The sequence below is a fragment of the Phaenicophaeus curvirostris genome, chromosome 5 (assembly GCF_032191515.1).
Source record: "Phaenicophaeus curvirostris isolate KB17595 chromosome 5, BPBGC_Pcur_1.0, whole genome shotgun sequence".
Lineage (NCBI taxonomy): Eukaryota > Metazoa > Chordata > Aves > Cuculiformes > Cuculidae > Phaenicophaeus > Phaenicophaeus curvirostris.
The window spans coordinates 51,674,284-51,694,754 of NC_091396.1; the positions used below are offsets into that span (position 1 = coordinate 51,674,284).

The 20,471-nt window shown below is 42.8% G+C and overlaps 1 protein-coding gene across 1 annotated transcript in view; it reads right to left on the reverse strand.

The window, feature by feature from the left end:
* Nucleotides 1–18,825, reverse strand: part of CCDC88C (coiled-coil domain containing 88C) — a 94,091-nt gene extending 75,266 nt beyond the window's left edge. The window contains exons 1-3 of the mRNA XM_069858689.1: nucleotides 18,651–18,825; nucleotides 18,465–18,565; nucleotides 10,283–10,391 (exon numbers count right to left, since the gene is read on the reverse strand). Coding sequence (XP_069714790.1) covers nucleotides 10,283–10,391; nucleotides 18,465–18,565; nucleotides 18,651–18,710 — 270 coding nt within the window. The 5' untranslated portion in view covers nucleotides 18,711–18,825. The remainder of the gene's footprint in view (nucleotides 1–10,282; nucleotides 10,392–18,464; nucleotides 18,566–18,650) is intronic.
* Nucleotides 18,826–20,471: the final 1,646 nt, after the last annotated feature.

Sequence of the window (20,471 nt, forward strand, 5' to 3'; positions counted from 1 at the left end):
CCCTGGCATGCAAGATGCTCGGCATCTCAGACCGCATCAAGTCAGTCCAAGAAAGTCAGTGCCATTTAAATCTGGTCCTGTGTCATACAAAGGAAGTGTAATTGCAAGTTAACTGAGATACTTTCAGAAACGAGAGGCCAAACTGTGTCTGCATCTTAGAGAGACACATCTTCAAGCAATAACAAACGTTTTGAAGTTCAAATCCCTCAATTGCATAGAATTTGGACCCAGCAATTTATGAAGAGAAAAGGCTATGTGAAAAAGGGAGATCAAAATCAACTTTCCAGTCAAGGTTTTGGCTCAGACTACAAAGGAAATGCGTGCTGCAAGAAACGCAGGACAGCTCAACCAAGTTTGAGAATTAAAACAGAGCACTCTGGTTTAGTTTCTTCTGCATGACTGGAAACTGGGAGCTAGATTAAGTGCCAAAGCACTGAAGTGTAAGCAAGGCTTCTAATAACGGCAGCTTTTGTGGTCCTCTACTGCAGACTAATTCCTTCTGCATGTAAAACTGTAAAGATACATCCACGTGCTGTTCAGATAAGCATTTGCCACAAAACTTGAAAACAAAAGACAAAGCCTTCAATACTGACACTTAGCTTTCTCATACTCAGGAAAATACAGAACACACAGGGTGGGTTTTTTGTTTGGCTGGTTATTACTTCTTCTCACCCCTCCTTTTTGAAAGATCAAAATTGAACAAGTGACTTTAAGACATTTATTGCATTAAAAAGCAACTCCTTGTAGTTAAACTCTAGTTCTCCTTTGAAGTAACTGAACACGTTTGAGAGACTCCGAGTAACTGAAACTGGTAATTAGTCAAACTAGAAGCTTCGTGTTTTTTTAAAAAAAACAACAACGTGAAGCACACATTACTTTTAAGGCAACTGCTTCTCAGGACTGATTCTGTTTCTTTGGAACCCGGATCCTGAGAAATTAGCCTTTTAGCCTACATAATAATTCTATATTTAATATTACAACTTAAAAAGAATTTCACCTTCTTCCAGTTTCTAGTGATAAATGCTTATGCCTCTGGTAGGACTCCAGCCACTTTGCTCCAAAATAAACCAGGCATTAACCTCAGCACCACCCTTCCCTTTTTTTCCTAACACATTGCGCCAAACAGGTCTTTCAGCAATACAAATCTGATGCTTACAAACAGCTTTCCAGTGGACAGATGGAAGCACCACTTAAAAAATCAAAACACAAAACCAGAAAAACACACAGCCCCTCCAGCCCCTCAAATCAAAACAAAACACCTCTTTAGCTTTCTTCTTTTGACTCTCAACCTTACAGCAAGCAACTTAGATGTTTGTGAAATCAGTTAACATTAACTAAAATCGTTGACTTTTTCCTACAGAAAGAACAACACCTACTATAGTTTAGAATTTTTTAAAATACTAATAATGCTGTAAGTAATATTTTGCACACAACAGGAAGATATTTAAATGGAATACATGCAATATTTTTCCTTTGTGCAAAGGCCACGAGTCTTTCCTACCAACCCCCAAAGGAGCAGCTGTCTATCACTGTTATCTTGATCACCTAGCAGGCACTAACTATGCAATTCTAAGTCTAAAAAAACAAATTAAATAAACATCTAGAGACTTTCAATAATGCGAATTATGAAAGAGAACAGACAGTGACAGCTCCACTGGGGCCATTTCAGTCTGCTGAGCAGATTTTTATTTAGACACTTACTGGCCACATGAGGACCCAGCAGACTTTAAACACTTAAGTCTCCTTCAGCTCCATCTCTTAACCATAATGGGAAACAGGAGAGGCACCAGCTTGCACACAGCTCACATTCAAGCAGCCCATCTAAACAGCTACAAAAAAAGGTCATTCTGCTTATTTAAAGTACAGGGCACATACACATTAATTTTCTGCTTTACCTGTTCCTTAGAGTTCACTTGTTTAAATCCTTCCTTTTAAAAAACAACATATTTTCAAATGTGAGATGTATGCGTGCATTGGCGAGTGACAGCGCCTTGATTTCTGTGTATTCATGAGCAGGTGCCTTCCTTAATTTGTGCTGACATGAAGTCCACATGCATGTAAAGCAAAAAACGCAGCCTTTTCCTGTGGTTTGTCTTCAGCAAAGAAACTAGCATACTAAAACTTTCCCCTGTCCCCAAGTCTGTTGCTTCCTCAGAGCCAGAGACTGCACTGGAAGGGTAAATCCCATCATTCTTAACCAGGGTAAGTGACTCCACAACCTCCACATCCATTTCTCGGCCCAAGAGCATTTACCTTTGCCAAACGTATTTGAGGTCAACATAAGCTTAAGCAAAACCACATTTAGTGTCCTGAAGTAAATACAACTCTGCTTCTGGACACGATGCTCTATCAGGTTCAGAAATGCATGAGAGATCTCAGATAATCACTCTTCCAAAATGACAAGTATCACTTTAAATGACAACTCAAATATCAGATGAAAACACACTGTAGAAGAACTGCTTTCAGGTTTAGTAAGTAATTAAAGAAGAAATCAGTGTACAAAAAGGTGAGAGTTTGTTACAGACTTTTGTACAGAAAGCTAATTACAACATTGTCAGAGTGGAAAGCCTGGGCCAGATGAGTTAGAGGCACAAAGAGAAACCTTTGCTCCTCCTGCACAGCAGGGTCACAGATGTCACTGGAACTGATGGGAACCAACCTTAATATCAAACCTTAATCCAGAGTCAAAGCTGTGTAAGACTGTGGACTGAATCTAGTGTGCCACCAACACAGCACGTGACAATATCCTCAGTAAAAGCCATGCTGGATTAAACACCATTCTCATAGACAGAACATGTAAATAAAATAAGAACATAAATCAGTTTCATTTGCTACCTGCCATGAAAAAATATAAATTATCTGCTCTGGGAACTGGTATGCAATTATAGGATTTGTTTTGCAATCATACTCCATAAATTTATGGAATTCATCTTCTTGTCTTTTTAAAGAGTGTTTAATGAAAAGGACTAAATGACACTAAATTCATTACAGAAAAACCAGCAATAAAGCAATCTTTAACTTTCATTTCTTATTATCTTCTAGAAAAATAAATCTCAAAGCTATTTTCAGCTGCAAGTGGCATGCAGGCTATTTTCTAACTTATCCAAAATTGGTAGGCTTGACAAAACTCCTTCACAAAATTACAGCTGACAAAAATGGGTCTTTGCCTGAAATCTAGACAGCAGGACTAAGCACGGCTGTCTGGTGAGACTGCCTGAACAGTGACTTACGTCTTAAAAACCTAATATCCAAAAATACATACATAGTAGAGGACTGAAGTACCCTGCGGCTTTAGCACTGGTAATCACAGCAACAGTCAAGGAGATTAACATTAGGCCTTGGCTTTCATTAAGAAAAGCCACACACACTCTCACAGAACCCTTTTTTAAGCCATATAAAGGGCACAGTGGATGCATTCTGCAATTCAGACATCGCAAGAATTGTTTTCAATTAACATGTCAGAGGTTAAGTAAGTACTGCTGTGTGGGAACCAAACAGCTATTCCATACTGTAAAATTTTCACAGGTCACTTTCATTTGCCTCCATATTTTAGGACACTGCTCCTCGCTTTTCTTGGCTCAGTTTCTTCATTTGTCTGCACAACGAATACACACCCCTCTGGCTTATTAAGCAAAACAAAGACAGGACTACACAGACACATGCCAGCCTATTCTGCCCTTTCCCATATTCTGCCTCCAGGAAATTACAGGCAATAAAGTAGTTTAAAAGCCAATCCATTCTCTTCCATCTGTTTGGGGTCACTATTTCATTCTGTATTAAAATGTGGAGCTTTGTGGGGGGGAGGGGCGGTGAGGAAAATATGCCACTCTAAGCTCAGTCCTCCATTAGCCTTCCAGACACAATGCAATATATCGGCTGAAATGCATCTTAGAATCACAGCCAGTAATCTCAAGCAGGTGTCCAACTGCATGTTACCAGCCATCTGAAATGGTAGCTCTCATCAACCTGGGAACACTTTTCAAACTGACCTCCACAGAAACTTATTTCAACTCTGGGACAGAAATGTTTATTTTGTCTAGTTCTTCTGGAAATGAATAAGACAATTCTCATTAAAAAAGCATCAGATGGTCTGGCTGGTAGTGATGAGTCACCTGTCCCAGCCTTTAGCCTACCAAAATGCTTAATAACAGAATCTATATAAAGAGATCATGATCTTTGTGATTTTTCTTACTCTGGTTCTACTTGCAGCAGGATAGTGCCTGTATTTTCAGGTGAAAGACTAAATCAGAGACTAACGTCACCAGTTCAGCATTTCCAAGAATGTCTGTGCCAAGGTCAGTTATTCCCTTGCCCTGTAGCCACCACTGCAATAACTGAACATCTTCACAATACCAGTCTTACATGCAGACTTCATGCTCTATGATCATGCCACTACGGAACAGAAAACCTAACGCAAAACATTTTTGTCACTGCAGAACCACGGTGGCCTCATTAAGCTAAGGACTGCATAAATACATACAGACAGTCTGTGCCTGTAGCAAGCTTAAACTAAATAGAGAAGTCAAATGAAGAATAGGAATGGAAGTAAATACAGAGCTAATAAGGTCCTACTCCAGGTTGTGCCTGTGGCATAGCGGCAGTATCTTCCAAGTCCTAGCTCACTGCCTTACTGAAACAACAGAGCATCTTGGCACTAGTACCTTATTTCTGACTTATTTGTCATACTAACATTTATTGTACACCCTAAGTCAGTAGGCAGATGTGGGTACAAACTCTCTCCCTCAAAACAGAGGAACGCTTCTTGACTTCAAGGTGTGCAAATTTATGTGCATTTCTAGCATTTCTGTGTTTACCTTGCTAAGCACTCTATTATTAGCCCACTGGAACCAGCCTCACCAGTAGGAAAAGACTTTAGCTCACAGAAGACAACATTGCTACTTCCAGAACTTTATTTATGGATTGAGTACAATTGCCAGTCCATAACTTCTGCCCAAATCTGGAGCTCCAAATCTGAATTCCTCTTTGCAGTCCAGTCAAGAGCTCTAAACCTGACTCAATGCTTCAATTACAGAAGCAGGAGCTGTATACTGATCTGGGAGCTACTGCTGTTGCAAGGCTTTTGCTGACCCCTGGGTAAACCAGCTTTTGCCCAGCCTGAAGACAAAACAGTCTCTCTTTTCCAGAGGTTGGATACACAGCACAACTGCAGCCCCAGCACCAAAGTGCTCACAGCAACAGCCAAACTCATGGGCAACTAACTCCCTTTAATATGCCTTATAAAACCCTGCTGCTTGTACTTGAGTTACATAAATGCAGAGCCACGAGGTAAAAGGAGAAGGACATTGAGGAAACATGCCTTACAAGTAAGGCATCCCTGCTCACCATTATCTCCAAGCCCAGCTAAGTGAGTTTATATGGGGAAGGTAGCATTTGTGGTGCTAAAAATTCAGTGAGTGATTTCACCTTTACCCCTCCATGCCCTCACTTCAATGCAAATGCTAAGACTTAGTAGTTTTTTATTGAAGCCACACAGTCTCAACTCGTTTCAGAACTGTCTAGCAGCAAGATTATTTTTTTTAAATGAAGAGATATTTCCAGACTGTTTAGAAACATAAAGCAAGGTACACTGCTAGGTATTTAGTAGCCGCAACTGCAGAAAATAGAGGCAAAAAACCCACAGCCCTGACCACATTGCAACACCTCTTTCGACAGTGTTTCTCATCCATATACTCCAGACGCTGTAATACCCATGCCAGGACTAGCCAAGGGATGATCACGTTATTTTTTCTTCTTCTCTCCATCAACCTCAAGTTTTTCATGTAAATGGTAGGAATTTTTGCTTGAGAGTGCAGTGTATACTTTTGGAGTGGCTACATGCATTTTTGAAAGTCAGGTAACTAGCACTCAACAAACAGATCCTTCCATAATTTCAGTTTTTATAAACTGGTATCAAAGTGATTTTTATTTCCTTAGAACAATCTAAACCCAAGGACTGACACCTGAGCAGAGGAAGCACAGCAATGCTTCCTCTGCCAGCCTGTCTTAGGATTCTTCCAGAACTATAGGTCTGAACACATTCTCCGAACGCTGCAGAAAGGGCAGCTGCTCTTACCTGGACATTTCAAGTACCAGCACAATCTAAATATTCTCTACAACATGGCAAAAAGATGGGTCAACACCCCTCAGATTTTCTAGTTTTCTTCTTCAGTAGTGACAGAACTAGCAAAAATAATAGCTCTTGCACAGGTTGTTGCAGATTTAAGGGTGTTTTTGTTCCTTTCTTGTTTCTTTTTTCAAACATTGCCAACAAACTGCCAGAAACAGGGATCGTGCCACACCACTGTAAGGACAGTTGCCACAGCTGGGACTAATCACCATTTGGAAAAGAAGCACAAGGCCCCAGGGAATTAAGGCCAAAATAACTGTCACCAAGGGTCAAGCGATTTCAGTGAAGCCAAACTTCCTTCAGTCTTGCACTACTCAGACCTGAACTGTTTCTTCTCCGATACACTCAGTTCTCCATTGACACCTTTAATCAGCACCCTCGCTGCAGTTACAGACAGTAACCTGTAATTCTCTGTACTAAGCTATTCCCTACAAAACCATTTTGGATTCCATTTTCAGGACAGCCAAGTGTCTGAATTCAGTCAGAGCAAGAAGAGACACATAAAACTCACACTATGAGCAATGAACACATTCTGCTGTGCTCAGCCCTTTTCTAAGATATGGCACCAATTCCAGAAGTTTTATTACCAGCCGTTTCTCCAGTGAACCAGTTCTGTAACAGTTATTAAATGCAATTAATGACAAATTCTCTTGAATACTCATGAAATCCCACAGCAAAATGAGTCACTTGCCTGTTTCAAGTGATGCCTTTTAAGCCACTAACAGACCTGCAAAGATGCAGCTGCTCAGAGAGCAGGAAATGCAGAAGTGTTGCCTTTTACCACCAGTAACAAATATTACATACCCAATGAAAACAAACAAACAAACACCAAAACCTGCAGGAACCAATGCTGTCCCCCCTTTTGAGAGTCGTGACACAATATTTTCCCTAGCAGCCATGAACAATCCAGTTCTGTAGAGCTGAAACTTGCAAGAAGGCAGCTCTTCAGACAAATTCAAGTTCACCAACTCATAAAAACTGTAGGTTATTTGTACTGGAAAAAGGCTTCTTCATTGCATTTACCCCTCCTACGTAACGTTTGCTGAAGCACAGACAGGAACTCATCTTTACGCCTCAAATCAAAGCTGAATTCCATCAATAATCTGCTTTGTTCATAGTCATTCCCAGCACAGACTCTCATAAGAGATCAGGAAAGCCCCAACACCATGGAGAATATTTGGATCCACACTTCTGCATTAGCCCTGTCCTTGTTTTCTGAAGTAATATGACCTATGTTAATGCGAATTTTGTTTAACAGAGATTAGCTGGACAAACATATATGAAATCGGATATTAGGAACAGATATACCAGACAATTACATGATCTGAAATGCCAACTGGCTTCTGAATATCAGTTAATTTTAGTAGCCACGTATGTCATTTTCCTCAGATACAGTTTATAGTACCATGAATTCATCTCATACTCTTGATCGCTCCTGCCCAGTGCAGGGAGGGTCACATATCCTCTCACACACACCAACGTCCTTCAACAAAGCATGAGGTGGCATTTTGCTTATTCTAGATTACCTGGTTTATCAAATTCAGTAACTAAGCTGTAAATGACACTTGGGTCCATTAAGTGAAAGGGAATGTAAAATGTCAAGGCCAACATTGTATTTTTAGAGCTTTTGTTTCTCTTGAGGAAGCAGCAAATTCATGTTCCCATTGTTTGTCAGGAACTTTTCCCTCCCACTTCCAGCCTGCAACCAAATTTCATCACATTTTTTCAGTCAGTAAAACATTACCCTAATTTTAACTTCAGCTAACGTATTAATACTATTTCACCAAACAATGCCCACAACTTCAACCCATTAAAAAATATCTTTAATGTTCAAGAGAGAAGAGGCCTAATAATATTAAATATTTTCCAAAGCATCCCTTTGGTTGCATGTTGAAAAAAATTGTAAAAGCTACCTAGGCACCAAATCACAAGAAACTCTCCAAATATTTAATAGAGACATTAGTACAGACATGACACTATACTCTGCATCATTCACATATAGAGCTCAGTTACAACATAGATGGCCTTAACTCCTCCCAGACTATGGAGAGTTGAAGGCTGCATGCCACCACACGAAAGGAATCTCAGATTAGCATCAAGACCTTGGATTTGCCCTGAAGATGCAACTGTGATAAGAACAAATAAGTTTCTTATATAATGCTATCATCACAAAAAATAAAAAGTGATTTTATTTTAAACTTCGTAGTAATTACACATTTCAGCACCAAATGCAAAGAATGATGAGCTCTCACAACTGCTTTGCTTACCTAAAGTATATACATTCTTCTGGCAGCAAGATTCATAGTACTTTATTTCTGGACTACAGAAGGAACACTGCTGTTAAGCCTGCTATTGCAAGCATCAACCGCTGTTTCCCACTGAAAACTGTGTCTTACCCTGTTTTAGTTGTTCCTAGCTTTATTGGATTACGATTACACAGCTCAACAGCTAGGTCAGGACATGAAGTAACATATCACATGATTCTGAATCACTTTTTTCCTGAATCTGATCTCTTTTGCAGTACTCTTAAAAGCTGTTATATTATCAGCTCCAAGACAAAGAATTTGCATGAATAAAAAGCTATAGTTTCAACACCCTAAGAACCAGACTCTCAAACTTAAAATCTTGTAGGGGTGAGGAGAGAGGGAGAAAGAATAGTCCTGTCCCTGTCCTTAAACCTGGTGCCTTTTCCTTGTAGGCTTCATATATATTTATACTGTTCAGTGAGTAACAGAGAAACAAACAAACAAAACAACCACCCTTTAGACTCTAGTTATGACCAAACAGAATTCCCCCTTAGAAATCACAACTCTCAGGAACGACATCACATTGCATTAGCATCACCAGTCCCCAAAAATTGAGACACAAGTCGGCTGTCTTTATAAATATGTGATACTTTCCTACAAACTCTAAAACCCGAATTGCACACTTAATTTTCCTAGCAGGCCTCTGGAATTTGCATAGATGAGCAATCCACCCCACTGGATTTTTTTCACAAGCCCTCTCTCTTCTAGGCTTCTCAAAGCAAGCCCAGAAGCAGAGTAGTGGCAATAACATGGAATAGCAGTTGGCAAGCTCTGGAAGAGAATAGCATCAAAAGGCACTACTGTAGTTAAGCATTACATCTCTTCTGTATTTTGAAGATAAAACCAATGCACAGTCTCTTCTGTATGTACAAAAAAGAAGAACAGCAGAATGAGCACACTGACATCAACTCCTACAATTTAGTTGTTTTGTCCTTTAGGTGATCGAGACATGTATGTAGAGGAGCATCTTAATGCTCCTCAGTGGTTTCAGTCTGGTTTATACTGCACAATATTCAAATCTGGCAAAAGATGAGTAAAAGGAAACAGCAGAACAGTTACCCCTCTCACTAAGGAGTCTAAATATACACAACAGAGTATATACAGAAATTCTATTTGAAGTAACTGAGTTCACTCCTGTGGCTTTCTAGCAGCATCCAACATGTATCTGTACCTGCAAACATGCCCAGTTGTTACCATGCTGCTATTAGGGAGGCACTATTAGAGCAAGGGAACACTGACAGCCAGTTCAGGGATGTCGCCTAAGTAGTGCAGTATTTGTGAGAATTTGCAGTAATTCCTACTCTTCAAGTCTCTTAGAGAAGGAGTTCAAAACAAACAGCTGCTTTAACATCAAAGAACAGGTACCCAGCATAAGAAGTCTACCTGTGAGATAAGTACAAATTTCCTCTGCCTGTATCAATTTGAGGTTTTTATACTAGCATTAAAGACATTTCTTTGTAATAACGTATTTGCTGTCAGCCCCTTGAAGAGAAGCTTGCTTGTTTTAAACAAGTTTTATACCCTAAAACATAATTTCAATTTCAGTAAACCCTCTCACAAACATGCTCCACAACCCCAACACAAAAGAGCCTTTTTACTACATATATCTCCAAGCGATATCACAACTTTGGAGCACAATTTCTTCTAAAAAGAAAAAAAAGCTGGGGAGGGGGAGCTGCTGGGAAGCATTGTTGTTGCATGAGGGAAAAAAGGCTGCAAGTACTTCTACACAAATATAATTTCCCCTCTGTTTCCTGTAGCAAGTTTCTTTGTGAGTCACCACTCCCTGCACTAGCTGAAACATTGTAGCAATCACCATAGATCAATGAGCAGAGAGCATAAATCTCACCTGATAATAAGTCTTAATGTTTCTTATTAAGATGGTCAGGTTTTGAACTCGAAGATAGGTGTCATTATTTACATGCTTGTTGACACGTTGGTTGGTAGGTCGAGGATCTCTATAAAAAGAGGAAAACGAAAATAAAGTATCACTAGTTTAATCAGTGCTAAGATTCAGCATCTCAATAACGCACGATTAGGAAAACCTTTAAAAATTTACCCATTAATTATGCTGACATAATTATACAGGCTACATATACATTAACTCATGAAAGAATAAACTCATCACCTTTGCACCTATGTGTAAGTTGGAAATCTTCCTGTTTGCCACAGAGTAACCTACTTTAGGTTAACTCACACAGCAGTTCAGGGTAGCTTCCCTCCTTATTTATATTTCCCCAAAGCAAAGAGCATATTTAGTTTGTGCACACTAGATCAAAGCAGTCTCTGATAATAAGGGGTTTATCTTATTCAAATAAAGGGAAACCTAGCAAAGACGACCATGCCTTCCTTGGCTTTGGAGTTCCATGACAAGAGGAGTACATTAACACTTGATCAATGGTCACTACGCGAACTGCGGAACCCAGATGTATTTAAACACTGAAGTGAAGGGTAAAGAGAGCACTGAACTTCTATTATATTCATAGGGTCTAATGAGATCTCTCTCATACACCCACCTACTGTGTCACAAACAAACAGTTCTAGTAAGCTTCAAGATATGAACAAAATATAAACACAGGTAAGAGATATAAGCAAGACAGGAAAACAGCGTAAAGAAGCCCAACGTTTTTGTTTGATTTTAAAGGAGGCAAAATGAGATTTTATCTGAAGCAAATTTATTTCTAAAATAAAAAAAAAACCACAAGAGAAAAGCTGCAAGTAATGTAATATGAATGTGCACCTTCAGATTCTCTATGTACACCCTAACACATTTCAAAAAAAGGAACTTGAAAACCTTTATCTGCCTATTGGCATAGATCAAAGCCTTGCATTTCTCCTCTAATAAAGACTGTTATCAGCAAACTCCTACACAATCTAAACACCTGCCTCCCAGAGCTTCACTTTGGCTATTAATTAAGCCATTCACAGCTCTTCCAGGGCCAAATATTGAACTCGGGCATTGACAAGGAAATAAAAGAGGAACTGATCCAATATTTATTTTTAAAATATATCTGCCAAAGATTACATAAGTATGTCAAACTGCTTTTCCCCTCTTTTTTTTCTTTTAATGCACAACCATCCCAAAGCATCTCTCTAGTGAAAGCAGTGCTATATGTATAAATATGACACAATCCGTAGATATTCCAGAGGTGAGTGAAAACTACTTTGGCAGCAGATATCAGACATAGTATTTATGTTTAAGCAAACTGAAGTACAGATGGCCGAAACCACCACTGATGTAAACCAGCAGGACCCTGAACAGCCTTTAGAGCAGCAAAGGATTTTGTATACTGACTGGCACTGTCACAAATTATGATAACAAAGAGAACAGAGGCAACCGTAACAAATTTCTAAAGTAAAATCTGTAATAAGTATTCCTTCTTCCTGATGCCCAGATGTACAAGTGCAGAAGCCATACCCACACAGTTTGACAGCACAGGTCTTCAGCAACACAGCAAGCTGAACTGTAAACGGGCTTGAACTGAGTGCACCTTGCCTTCAGCACCCCCCGAGCAGATCCTGGATCCTGAAGGAAGCTGGATGCTTAGCCTCTTTAGGCAAGGTCATGACAACAAACCAGCAAACTAAAAGGGAAGAAATGCACAGTAAAGAGAGGCTGGCCAAGCAGAGGGTCAGCCTACATTTCTTATTCTCACGTGAAAGCTCATGTAGGCAGCACGCTGCCATACCACTGTCTGGCAGTGACCCAGGTTTACAGCCAGGAAGAGAAAGCTTTGACTTTATAGTGCAGCAATGCTCCATGACCCTTCCCAAAACTACACTGAAAAGGACAAAAATCCACAAAAAGCACCCACTGACCACAGCAAATGAGAGACAATTTATTCAACAGCTGTAGTCAGTGTAACTGCAGGACTTTTATGAGGTTTTCAGAAGCACATAAGACACACAATAACTCCTCCTTCCAAGGCAAGACCCACTCATCTTTTGGCAGTGGAGTTCATAGTCTACTACAACAACATAGGCTCTGGCAGGACTGTGCAATTCTGGAGCTTTTATCCTATCACATTCATTAAGGGTAACTGGTTGCCCCAAGAGCCTTTAACACCACTGACCTGTGGGCCCTCTTAACCGGGAGCCAAGCCACAGCACACAGTGTCACCCTGGCAGTCCTGCCTCCTCCACCTCACAGACAAGGAAGCTAAAAGCTTTTCTGAAAACAGAATATAGCTCGAAAAAATGACGGTTTGGATTTCTGAATATGTTGTGCAACCTACTTCATCCAGCACCTCAGCCGACTTCAGAGAGGACACTTTACACAATATGCAAAAAGCCAGCACAGCCTACACCTCAAACTACTGCGGGGCTTATTGTCTCCACAGGCAAAACTAAACAATTCCTTCTCAACAAGCAATATCCCATTTGTTCTTCATTTATTATCATTTTTTTTCCTTAATGCTGAGTCAGATAAGCTCAAGTACAGACTACAGCTGTCCTAGCTCCACAACCAAGAACTTGGAGGAGATGCAGAAAGTTGCTCTTGGAGGCAGTAGGAGGTTCCCAAAAGACAGACTTACTCTTTTACATTTACCAGGTAAGCTCAGCTTTATCCAGTTGAACTGGCAAGACATCTTTTGACCTAATATGCATGGAGATGAACACTTAAAAGAATCAAGGATTTGAGGCATGTGTTTATTCAAAAAGAACCTATTTGTTGCATTTTTCAAACATTTCCTGGAGTCACACCTCCTGCCTAGAGTAACAGTGTCACAGGTTATGCAAGGAGGTCTGCTGCATCCCTCCCGGTGCTGCTGCCTCCTCCATGTCACTCACCAGGCTCCTGAGACATCCTGGGAGACATGGAAGGGGACAGAGAGAGGCCAGGAGAGGCAGCTCCTGCTACAGAAGGAGACCTGGACCCAGTAGTTATCTCCTCTCCAGAGGGAGGCAGAGAGTGGCCCAGAGGCAGCCAGGTCTCTCTTGAACCCCCTGAGACTGAGCAGGCCTGGGGTAACCCGCACCCAGAGAAGGAGCACAGAAAACCCCACAGCCACACGCACCCACCAATCCCAAGAGAAGTGAAAGGAAAAGGCTGAAAACCTAGAAAGATCCATGTACTTGAAACATTACAACCTGAACAGCTGGAAAAGCAGGAGGGGGAAGGAGAGTCCTCAAGGAAAGCACCTAAGTAAAATTAAACCATAAGAGGCAAATCCTGCTTTCAAAGATGTCTCTACCCTAAAGAAAACAGGGCTCTTGGTACCACTGTCTGCACACTGTAGCACTTGCTTGGTTGGTGAAATTTGTTTATGAAGAATTTTAAGGAAAGAAACTCTTTCCAAGGATCATGTGAAAATTAAAGAGTTTTGCACCCAGGTAACTCGAATAGATTCCTGTCCCCAAACACCACCTCAGCAAGATGCTTTTTCAGTCCTTTGATGTTTGGTCTTTCCCTTACACAGAAATAAAATGAAAACTACAGTTCTGTTTTTTAAAAACCACCTACTCCTCAAGATCAAAAAAGTTATCTAAATAAGACTGAGCAGCATGGCTGAGGTGTGACTAAGGGAGGTCCTCTGCAAACCAGTAAAACCCACCCAAACCAAATAAACAGAAGAAAAGCCTCAAACCTTATTATACACCCAAACATTTTAAAGCTCTCCAGTCTGTACACCCTCATGACTTTTACAAGAGCACAGAGGAAAGGAAGGGCCAGGACACAGAGGTCAAGTTACGAGTTCAGTAGAGGTGGGGCCAGCAGCACAAGTGCTTTAAGATGCAATCCCTTAAGTCGCCAATTAATAAAATCAAAGTAACAGGGGGAAAAGACAACCAACCAACCAAACCACATTTCATTTTTAAAATTCAAAATGAAAAACCCATTTAAGCAATTTCTGACAAGTAATTCTGATAAGTAAGGGGGAAGCCTGCAAGCCAGGCCCCAAGGGTTATGAGACACCAGAAGGAACCAGCTGTGTCTACACGCTGAGCGTCCTGTGGCACTTTGCTTGCTAACTGAAAATACCCCACTCTTGGACCAGTTTAACTCTCCCTCTAACATGAAGCAGGATGACATCATGGAGGGCTGGAAGGGTCTCTAAATTGCCTGGAAAATGGTAGAAGAACGTACCTTTAAATAGGATTTTTAAGTAAATGCATGCATGCATATCTTTAGCCTTCCAGTGTTCGTGCCATTTGCTACAAACCACAAGAAGTTGCATGCACAATGTGGCTGTTGCTGTCACATGGTCTACATTAAAGATGACAGACTGACTGTATTACAAACCATGACAGCTGCAATTGAAATTGAAAAACCTATTATTGTGCATTTTCATTATGCAATTTTAATACAAGTAATTTTATCAGCTCTATTCTCCATACACATTTCCATTTTAACAGAAAAGCTGAGCCTACTATCAATTAGAAGAATTAGGATAAGTCAATATGAAAACACTTATGTGCGTATGTGCCTGTGTTTGTAAAATCCCACACCATTTCCCAAGTAAAACTTTCTATAAGTAGGTAAGCAGGGCAAATATTTGCTTCTGCTAGCAGGCATTTTGCCACAGCTGCAACTGTGCCACTGAAGGCAGCGGGCGCAGCGCTGCCACGTGCTCGCTTCACACCAGGAAGTGACACACAACCACCTGAAAAAGTTCTTTAAAATTTATCCACAGAGAAGCTCGTTAACCTGATACACATAAATCCCCCAGAAACACAGAAGCTCAAGACACAGCAGTTCCCCCTTGAAGGCTAACAAACACTTCCGTAAGCAGAGTATTCTGCCAGTACCGCAAGTCTGCAGAAATCAACACGCCCTCCACACACGATCAGGTTGGGGTATGCACTTGGACAGAACACAGGAAAAGGAAACCACTCATTTACAGCAAAATGACTTGAAAAAAACATTGGTCTTGTTTTAAAATGTAACTGGGGAAACCAAATGCTGCTGTCTGCCTCTTCCTGTGAGATTTAAGCAGTTAAGCAGCTAGGCACCAATACTGAGGTCTAAGGAATCCCCAACTCTTTTAAGAATGGTCTTGACTTTTTAGGGATCACCAGCAAAGCCCAACAGCTGGTTATCTACTGACCACATTGTGGCCAGAGCCCACCTAAGCTCAGGCCAGGCTCCCTTTCCCAACTCTTGCACCCTGGACACATTTGGTGTGCCTTGGGGCTAGCATTCCTGGTGGCAGCTCACCTCCAAACAGGACAGAGCGAAGACACATCCCTGTTTTCACCTCCTGTCACACAGCCAGCAGCAGGTCCCAGGCAGGAAAAGCAGGTGTCATGTATCTCTCTGGTGACACAGCTGCCTCACCAATACGAACCCAGCACTTAAAAAATGTTGATGGCACAACATCAAGCAGTTGGGATCTTCCCCACACACTCTAAGTTGCCAGACAGCGTTTGGATGAAATCCAACCTATTACAACAAAAACTAAAGGTGGCTGCTAGAACTTGGACAGCCCACTTGCACCTCAAACAGCTAAGGCCACACTTTCACTCAGCAATCTCCACTCAACAGGTATGTCTGGATTTCTTCACAGATCCACCTGTCTTTTTGGGCATGGATTAAACTTTAAATCTGCTTAGCTGCAGGACAAAAATGTTTTATTTTTAATAACAAAATTGCCCAGAATTTGGCTTTTGATATCTTCACCAAAAGAAACCTGCTATCTACAGCAATGTACTGCATCACACCTGGTGTTTACCTGCAGGCTCACGTGCCTGTATTATCTGTGTTTCGACGAGCAGGCAAGTAGGATATTTAACCTAAAAAACTAAAAGCAAAATAACAGACGAGTGAGGAGACAGCTAGGCACATCGAGATCCCAGGTCCTTCATGCTGCTACCCTCTACTCTCCACACGTGCGTGCATGCACACGTCTATATTTTCAGGCAATCAACACTATCGCAGCATGGCACATCAAATTCTATCACATATCTCAAAGGCTCTCATTAATACAATTTCAGCAGGAAGAAATCTCAAGCTGAGCACTGAAAGTCATCTTTAGGGTCCAGGACTTGAAAAAGCAACAAATAAGCATTTCAAAAAAACACAAGTATTTTTCTATTCCAAAAGCTTTGTGGGGCAGAAACACGTCTTGCAAGGCTCTCCTGATTTGCAGACAAGCAGTAATTGCACCACAATGTCTAAAGGTTAGAGTCAGGAAAACTGAAGGTCATAGACAGCATCTCTCCTGAGCGCCTCGCTAGGTTGCAATACATCACTACAACCACGATGCTTCCCAAGTTAAACAGGTTTGGGCTCTTAGAAGAAAGCTTTTGGTGTCAAGCTCCTCAGACACCATCAGAAGCACTGCCAAGGCTGCCTACAGAGGAGAGTGAAAAGCCCTGATTGTGTATAAAGGGACAGTTTCCTACTCCACACTGCTTGTGCTTCCCACCACTTTCTGCAACACTGCTCGAAGAGATATCTTTTGGAAGAAACAAACTTATTTTCCTGACTGCTTAAGGCAAGCAAACACACCAGGACATTTCTCACAAATGCAGAACATCCCACAAAGTGCCAATGAGTGTTACTGCACTCAGTCAGCATATATGCTTATCTCCCCATTTTAATGAGATCCTATTGATCACTCCTTGTCCCCAGGGCCTTAAGTTGTTCCATAGACTTTAACAATTTTATGTCTCCTTAAATATACCTCAGTGGCCAACTACCAACTACTTGTTTGCAATAAATTAGTTTGCTGGTAAAGCACTTCTAAAATCCATCACTCATAAGAAGGCCACAGTCATTCAAAAGCCATGTAATACTTAAGCCATTCTTGATTATTTTTTTAATTAAATAGGCTAAAACTAAGTTGATTTTTCTTGGTTTGAAATAAGCTTCTTTCACATATCAGATAATAGTGATAGTTTAGTTAGCTAAACCTGCAGCAGACTAAACTGCTGCTGTTCCTTGATAGTTTGGTTGCTCATCTCTGTGCCAAACACAATAGTCATAAACTGAAATCCAATTTCTCACAGCTTGAAAAAACTACAAGTCTAGATTTTAGCACTTATATTCAAGTTCTCCAGTTTACAGAAAGTAAAATTACTCCTTGAAAAATGCTGGAAATTAAGTCTTCTCTTTACATCAGGTTTCCATCCCTGCTAACATTTTACACCTCTAATTTGTTATCCCCAATTGATGCAACCTGGATTCTGTTCTGAATCATGAATCTTCTTTATCTCAAGTTCCAGTTCACAACTTCCACTGTTAGCGACATCAAACCAGAAGAAAATTCAATTTCCTTTCCAGACGGAGCTGCCAGGTACAGGAAGATAACAAAACTTGCCAACCTGAGTAGGTGGGACATGGGTTCTCTACCTTTTCTATGGATTCTTCATTGAAGTGCTTGGACTAGGCCTAACACTGCAAATCCCTGGCCACACTTCAATTGATTTTATTTAGTGAAAAAAGGCAAGGTGCCAAAATTTCTGAGGTCTCCTCCTCTGCAAGTCAAAGAAGCCTCCCTACAAACTCTTTCACAGATGCACTTCAGAATATTTCAAAGCAAGTACAGAAATGACACAAAACAGCCAGGATTGGCACGCAGTCACACTGGCAACAGGAAAGGATGTGGTCAGAAAAATTTAACTTTTATGAGCTTCAGTATTAACGTATTTTCAGAGTTTGCTCTTTTAAGCTATCAGTAAGTTTGCTCTTTCAAGTTATCCGTAAGTTTCCTCAAGGAATACCCCTACCGCCATCACTGAAGCTAGTTTTTGTTTCATTAAATTACGTATATGATATTGAAGTTTACAGGGGAGGGTAGATACACTTCAGATGAAATCTTCCCAGCAAAGCTTCATACGATAAAGGGCTTTCATTTCCTTATTTGCACCGCCACAGACCTTCCCCATAAGCACATATGAACAGCTACGAGAAAGAAACCGCTCGGGGGATTAAAAAAAGAGGGGAAAAAACCCACGCCACCCAACAAATCGCTGGAAAAACCCCAGATATAGAAGCGGAGGGGGCAGCGGGAGGGAGGAGGGGTGCTCCCCTCGTTGTTGTTCGTTCCGAACCGCCCCGCGAAGGGGATAAAGGGGAAGGCGCTCACATTTGCAGCATGATCTTGTTGAGCGCGACGCCGTCCGCCAGCTCCATGTAGACGCCGAGGCCGTCCTCGTCGCCGCTCCCCAGCGCCCCGAAGGTTTTCACCTGCGGGAGAGAAGAGCGGAGGGGTCGGGTCGGGGGGTGGCCGGGGAGCCGCGCCCCCGCCGCGCCCGCGGAGCGCCGCGCTCACCCAGGTCACCAGCGGGCTGCGCAGGAACCGCTCCAGCAGCTCGGACACCGTCACGTCCATGGCCGGGCGGGGGGCGGCGGGAGCGCTCGGGAGACAAAGGCCGCCGGGAGCCCGCGCCCCGCCGCCTACGGGGCGAACAATGCCCGGCGCATCGCCCCCTCCGCCCGCGCGGGGTCCCTGCCCAGCGGCGGCGGCTGCGGCCGCCCCGGCACCGCGCCCCGCGGCGGCCAATGGGGTCAGGGGGGCGGCGCGGCACCGGGGGGCGGAGCCGCCCCGCTCTGCAAGGCTCCGGAGCGACCCCGCAACAAGCTCGTCTTTAGCCAGTTCCACCTCCCCGGCCATGAGCAGGGACACCTCCCACCAGCCCAGGCTGCCCAGGGCCCCATCCAACCTGGCCTTGAACACCTCCAGGGATGGGGCAGCCACAGCTTCGCTGGGCAACCTGTGCCAGCGCCTCACCACCCTCAGCATGAAGAAATTCCTCCTTATGTCTAGTCTAAATCTGCCCCTCTCCAGTTTATACCCATTGCCCCCAGTCCTGCCACTACAGGCCTTTGTAAACAGTCCCTCCCCAGATTTCTTGTAGCCCCTTCAGGCTATAAAGTCTCCATGGAGCCTTCTCTTCTTCAGGCTGAATAACCCCAACTCTCTCAGCCTGCCCTCACAGCAGAGGTGCTCCAGCCCTCTGATCATCTTTGTAGCCTCCTCTGGACCCGTTCCAACAGCTCCATATCCTTCTTATGTTGAGAATTCCAGAACTGGACACAGTACTGCAGCTGAGGTCTAGACTTTCCTGCAGGGACAGGATCGATTCTATCTTTAGTTTAAAAATAAATAAATAAACAAATCCCCAGTGCTCTGGATGATGACTGCTTTGTTAATTACAGCCCCGGGTTTTGAAGAAATATGATTGAGTCATGAAGTTGAAGCCCGGTGAGGCTGCAAGCCGGTACAGCTGCTTCACTCTGTTTCTCGAGAGGAGGGGACACACAGTTAAATGAACTCTTGATCGTGTCTAAGTGTTTCTGAACCTGAAAAGAAGGGAGGTTTGCCAGGAAACAGTTGGAAGGAGAACACGTATACTTCTCGAAGCCCCTAATCGCCTGCTTTGTGAACAAGTTTCCTTGAACACGATTTTAAAGCCGTCGCCGCAGCTCTCGCAGCAGAGCACGGATGCGTTCATCAACCGAGTCAAGAGAAAACCGAAGTAATTACGCGTGAAAAATAGACAGTCCTCTTCCGAGCAGGCCGAGCGCAGCCTCTACGACCGCTTTCCTGCTCTTCAAGGCTCGGATGCGACGCGCTGGGTTGTGCCGGCGGGGCAGGAGCTGGGGGGGCGGGCGCCCCCTGGCGGCGGCGAGTGGGATGTTCCCAGGGCTGGAGCAGAAACCCAGCGGCAAACAGCGCTGCTCCCGCGTGGGAAAGCGCCGTGTGAAACGCAGCCCGTGCGGTTTGTGAGGTGAGTTTCGTCACGCTGAGAGCGGGGAGGCGCTGGCACAGGCTGCCAGAGAAGCTGGGGCTGCCCCGTCCCTGGGGGTGTTCAAGGCCAGGCTGGATGGGACCTTGGATAACCTATCCTAGAATCATAGAATAACCGGGTTGGAAGAGACCCACCGGATCATCGAGTCCAACCATTCCTATCGAACACTAAACCATGCCCCTCAGCACCTCGTCCACCCGTGCCTTAAACACCTCCAGGGAAGGTGAATCAACCACCTCCCTGGGCAGCCTGTTCCGGTGCCCAATGACCCTTTCTGTGAAAAATTTTTTCCTAATGTCCAGCCTAAACCTCCCCTGGCGGAGCCTGAGGCCATTCCTTCT